The sequence below is a fragment of the Carlito syrichta genome, unplaced genomic scaffold (genome assembly GCF_000164805.1).
Source record: "Carlito syrichta isolate Samal-C Ts95f unplaced genomic scaffold, Tarsius_syrichta-2.0.1 Scaffold313246, whole genome shotgun sequence".
Taxonomy (NCBI): Eukaryota; Metazoa; Chordata; class Mammalia; order Primates; family Tarsiidae; genus Carlito; species Carlito syrichta.
Window position 1 is genome coordinate 252,683 of NW_007257342.1, and position 5,729 is coordinate 258,411.

Genomic DNA, 5,729 nt, shown 5'->3' on the forward strand with positions numbered 1-5,729 from the left:
TTTTGATTTATTGTAGAGATGAGGTCTTGCCAAGTTGCCCAGGCGGGTCTCGACCCCGCGGGCCCAGGCAATCCATTCACCTCAGCCTCCCAAAGTGTGGGATTACAGGCTGAGCCACCGAGCACAGCTGGTTTTTGTTTTTTAGTTGGAAAAAAGTAAATACAAACAAATGGAAAGTTCAAATAGTACAAAATCATATACAATAAATATCTCCCATGCCCTAGAACTCCATTTGTTAACTTTCCTGAGTATCCTCCCAGAAATATTCTTGGTTTATAACATTATACATATAGATGTGTATATGTGTATCTTTTTTTTTCGAGACAGGGTCTTGCTCAGTCACTCAAGATGGAGTGCAGTGGAGCCTTCATAGCTCACTGCAGCCTCAAACTCCTGGGCTCAAATGATCCTCCTGCCTTAGCCTCCTGAATAGCTAGGACTTGTAGTCCTAGGCACAAACCACCATACCTGGCTAATTTTAGATGGGTTCTTGTTTGTTGCCCAGGTTTGTTTGGAGCTCCTGGCCTCAAGTGGTCTTCTGGCCTTGGCCTTCCAAAATGTTAGAATTATAGGCCTGAGCCACTGTGCCCAACCATGTGTATCTTTTTAAAATCCACTTTTTGAAGGTATAATTTACATATAATGAAATCACACCCATTTAAAGTGTATAGTAACCACCATCACAGTCAACATATGGAACACTTCTGTCACTCTAAAAAGTTTCCTTTTATAATTGATCCCTCTACAACTACTGACCCTAACAACTGTTAATCTGCCTTCCGTCAGTATGTATGTCTCTTTGTGAAATGCAGATAGAAACATACTGTGTCACTTATTCTGTACGTTGTCTTTTAATTTTACATAATTTGGATATCTTTCCATCAGCACATCGCACTTTTGATAACAGTCTTTTTTATAACTTCATGGTTTTGCACTGTACCACTGTTCTCTTCAACTGGTGGACAGTTGGGTTCTTTCTAGCCTTTTGCTGTTCTAAACACTACTGCCATGGACATTCTCAAAAAGCTTTATGCACTGTGAGGTAGATTCCTAGATATGGAATTGCTGAATACCCTGTGCTCTTAGCTACAATCTTAGACTGCCTCCTCATGGCAGAGAAAAATACCAGAGAATATAGGTGATATATTTAATTAAATTTGAGCTACATCAGTCCATCCTCCCAAGAGCATTAAGTGGGTCAGAGGATCCTGGTGATTTCTTCTGTGGTTTCTCTATTATGACTGTAAGTGGGACAGGCAGAGGCATCACTGTGCCTCACATGGTTTTGGGGGGATCTGATCTGGGGCAACCATAATATCTGGTGTTTGGTTTTCTTACTAAGAAGCTGGGATTTTTCTGTCCTTTTACAGTTTTTCTCTGACTCTAATTGATGCTCTGGACACCTTGCTGGTAAGTATCTCATCTGTTTCTTTTCTTCCCCACCATTGCATAACCAACATCCTTCCTGTTTTGGCAGCTTAACTACAGGTGAAAAATAAATTTCTCTCCCAGGCCATTTATTTGCATCTCATGATTTGGAACCATCAGACCCTGGTTGCCTAGCCATATAGGAGAAAACAATCAATTCCAACTTATTCAGGTTCACTTATTTAGCAAACATTTATAAAGGATCTATTATGTACAAAGATAGACTTCATAGCTCTGGGGGAGATAAAGAGACTTTGACTTCCTCTTGTTTTTAGAGGCTTACATTCCAGTGGCCATGTTCAACATGATAAAATAATATCTGTAACTGTTTAGTGTGTTATGTGTAGGACTGTGCATGTTATGTGAGGTAAGTTTCTTTACTCCTTACAGCTAAGAAATCTACTTTTTAGAAAGATAAAATGATAGGCTGGTTCAGGTCAAGTGCCCACTCCATAGCTGGGGGCATGGAGTCAGCATCTCCCAAACCATAGGAGTGCCTGTGGGAGAAGGGTGATTCCTGAGGGAAAATTGGGATGCTATTATCAGAAGAAAAGTTATTAAGATTGAATTTGGCTGATTAAACAAAGAGGGTTTGTTTTCTCGAAAAAGTCTGGAGGTAATTTCTTGCATTGGGTCAGCTACGCAATATGCCATCAGAGACTCAAGCCCTCTGTAGCTTTTCATTCTACCATCATTAGTGTTTTGTCTTTTATTCTCATGCTTAGTATCTCATGGTCTAACATAGCTGCCGCAGCTCCAAAAACCAAGTCTGAGTTCAAGGTAGAAAGACAGACAAGGGTAAAAGCCACGTCAGCTGTGTTTGTACCTTCTCATTAGGAAAACAGAAGCTTTCCCAGAAGTGCCCCCAGTGGATTTCTCAAGGGTCAGAATTGACTGGGTGGCACAATTACCTCTGACAGCAAAGGAGACTGAGAAAGCAAGTATCTGGATTTCCAGCCTCTGTGGTGGGAGGCCACAGGGGTGAAAAGGGTTGGGAATGAGTCAGTGTTAGATCAACCAACCTTTAGTGTTTTCCACAAGGTTGAATATGACAAAAGAGGATTAAAAACAAGTGACATCTACTGCAGATGTCAAACTAAGACTTCCCAAAGTATCTGCATTCTTTATTGTGTTTTCAATTAAATGGCTACATGATGACCCCTGAATTGGCACCTAGGAATTTACTTAACCAGTTTCTTGGTATTGGATTGCTGGGTGAATTCTAGCTCTCGGTGTTCTTCTGTCCCCAATCCTAGGACAGAAGTTGAAGGTTCTAATTGGAATAGGTGAAGGCTATACCAGCAAGGGATCCCACATTCTGAATTCAGCATCTTCAGTTCCTTCACATCTGAGAGAGCCTCATTATCAGTTCTCATTTTTCCTTCCAGATTTTGGGAAATGTCTCAGAATTCCAAAGAGTGGTTGAAGTGCTCCAGGATAACGTTGATTTTGATATTGATGTTAATGCCTCTGTGTTTGAAACCAACATTCGAGGTGAGGAGCTGTCCTTCTTCGGCCTTTGGAAGAAAAGAGTATGGAGTTGCCGCTGTGACCCCCTGCGAGGTCACATGGCCAAAACTTGTGACTTATAGAGTTTTTCTTCCCTCCTGGAGGATGGGGTAGGAAGGTCTTAGGATCCCCCATCAGTTTCAGATCTGAAAGTGAGCAGGGGACAGAAAAGACTGGAAAGAAATATGCCAGGATTACTCACAGCAACGAACAAGAAAGATATAACCCCTACCTTCTTGGAACTTACTGGCTGTTGAGTAGAATTTTCTGCTGAGATGGGAATATTTTCTATCTGTGTTGTCCAATATGGTAGTCACTGAGTTAGCGAGCATTTGATATGTATCTACTGCAAGTATGGAACTACATTTTAATTTTATTTCATTTTAATGATTTAAATTTAAATATACACATGTGGTTAGTGATTATTATATTGGACAGTACAAGTTTAGGTCATTAAGTTTCCAAACTTGGCTGCCTACAAGAGCCACTTGGGACCTTTTTAAAAAGTCAGATGTACAGGCTTCAGCCTGTAATGAATTAGGGTGTCTGGGTTGGGTTCTAGAATCAGTATTTTTAGCAGACTTGCACTGATTTTGTAAAGCTTCCACAGCCCTTATTTGTAGTGAACCTCTAGATCACTAGCTTAATAGCTGTCACCTCCGAATGATGCAGTTCTGTTTTTCCCCTTATTTTGTATGTTTTCTGCAATGAAACTTGTATTTCAAGTATACGATAAATAAAATTTTTAAAAAAGAGAGCAGAAAGCAGAGTATAAAATCCTGGTTTAGGAGTCAGACCTGAGTTTGAGGTTGTGCTCACTGCTGCTTCTTCTAACTTCTGAGCCCTATTTGTCATTTGTAAATGAAGGGCATCCCTATACCTTTGTTTCTGATGTGGATATAATTTATACCAGTTTTGTTTTGGTTGACATTTCCCCAGGTATCATTTTCTACCTTTTACTTTTTGTCTTTCTGTAATTTTATAAGTAGATATATCTTTTGTAAATAGCATATTACATTTTGTTTGTTCATCCATGCTGACAGTCTTTTAACTGAAACATTTAATCCATTTACACTTACTATAATTGCTGATATATTTGCATTCGTTTCTACGTATTGTGTGTTATTTGTCCCATCTTCTCTATGTTCTTTCTTCTGTCCTTTTTCATGCCTTCTTTAGGCTGACTTTTCCCCTCATCCCATTTTCTTTTTACTAATTTAGAGGCTATGCACAGTATCTAGCTTTCTACATAGTTTTCCTGGCAAATTTAACAAACATAACTTACCAAAGTCTGAATTTAATGGCAATCTTTATTCTCCTCTTGAATAATACAAATCTGACTCAGAGGACATCCTGACCTCTATGCTATAGTTACATATTTTAGTTATTTGTTTTAAACCCTCCATACGTTATAATTGTTGTTCTATATAGTTGAAGTTTTAGATTTTCATATATAATTACCACTTTTTTGACTACTTTTTCTTCTCATGTCTCAGACCTTCTCTCTGAAATACTTCCTTTAGAATGCAGGTGTGTTCTTGGTAAACTTTCTCAGCTTTTGTTTACATAAAAATGTCTTTATCTCACTGCCTTTGTTTGACCTTTGGATATTTTTGCTGGGCATATACCTCTAGATTGATAGTTATTCTTTCTTAGGATACTGAAAAAACGTTTCCATTGTCTTCTGGTTTCATTGTTGTTAAGAAGTAATCTGTCAATATAATTGTTATTTCTTTGTAGATAATCTGCTTTTTTGCTTTTCACTGTAGCTGCCTCACCCTTTTAAAACATTTTATTGGCCAGGTTCGGTGGCTCAGCCTGTAATCCTGTGCTCCGGGAGGCCAAGGTGAGTGAATTGCCTGAGCCCGCGGGTTTGAGACCCACCTGGGCAACCTGGCAAGACCTCATCTGTACAATAAATCAAAAAAATTAGCCGGGCATGGTGGTACATGCCTGTAGTTCCAGCTACTTGGAAGGCTGAGGCAGAAGGATAGCCAGAGCCCAGCAGGTCGAGGCTGCAGTGGCCGGGAATGTGCCACTGCTCTCCAGCCTGGGTGACAGAGTGAGACTCCAACTCAAAAAAACAAACCCAAAAAAACCATTTTATTATGGAAAACATCAAACATAAAAGTAGAGAAAATAGTATAATGAACTAGATGTACCTTTCACTCAGTTTTAGTAGTCATTGTTACATGGGCTCTGGCTGTTTTTTGATCTTTTTTTTTCTATTAGTATTCAGTAATTTTATCATAATGTGTATAAAATATATAAATGTGTATTTCTTTTCATTATCTTGCTTGGGATTCTTGGGTTTGAGAATTAGTATCATTCTTTGTGTTGAAAAAGTGCTTAAATACTTTCAAAATTGTCTCTCTCCCATTTTCTCTCTCTTCTGTTTTTTAGAACTCTGCCTAGATATATGTTACACCTTCTCACTGTATCCTCCAAGTCTTTTTTTTTTTTTTGAGTTGGGGTTTCATTTTGTCACCAGACTAGAGTGCAGTGGCATGATCATGGTTCACTGCAGCCCTAAACTCCAGTGCTGAAGGGAATCACCCTTCTCAGCTCCTCAAGTAGCTGGTACTGCAGGCACACACCACCATGCCTGGATAATTTTTTGTAGAGCCAAGGTCTCACTATGTTGCCCTGGCTGGTCTTGAACTCTTGGGCTCAAGCAATCTTTCTGTCTCAGCCTCCCAAAGTGCTGGGATTACAGGCATGAGCCACTGTGTCCAACTTCCTCTGAGTTTTTTTTTTTGAGTTGGAGTCTCACTCTGTCACCCAGACTGGAG

The 5,729-nt window shown here is 39.5% G+C and overlaps 1 protein-coding gene across 3 annotated transcripts in view; it reads left to right on the forward strand.

The window, feature by feature from the left end:
• Positions 1-5,729, forward strand: part of EDEM2 (ER degradation enhancing alpha-mannosidase like protein 2) — a 31,122-nt gene that overhangs the window by 1,531 nt on the left and 23,862 nt on the right. For all 3 annotated transcript variants that reach the window (XM_008070262.2, XM_021718678.1, XM_021718677.1), the window contains 2 exons: positions 1,371-1,410; positions 2,817-2,922. In XM_008070262.2, the coding sequence (XP_008068453.1) occupies positions 1,371-1,410; positions 2,817-2,922 (146 nt within the window). The remainder of the gene's footprint in view (positions 1-1,370; positions 1,411-2,816; positions 2,923-5,729) is intronic.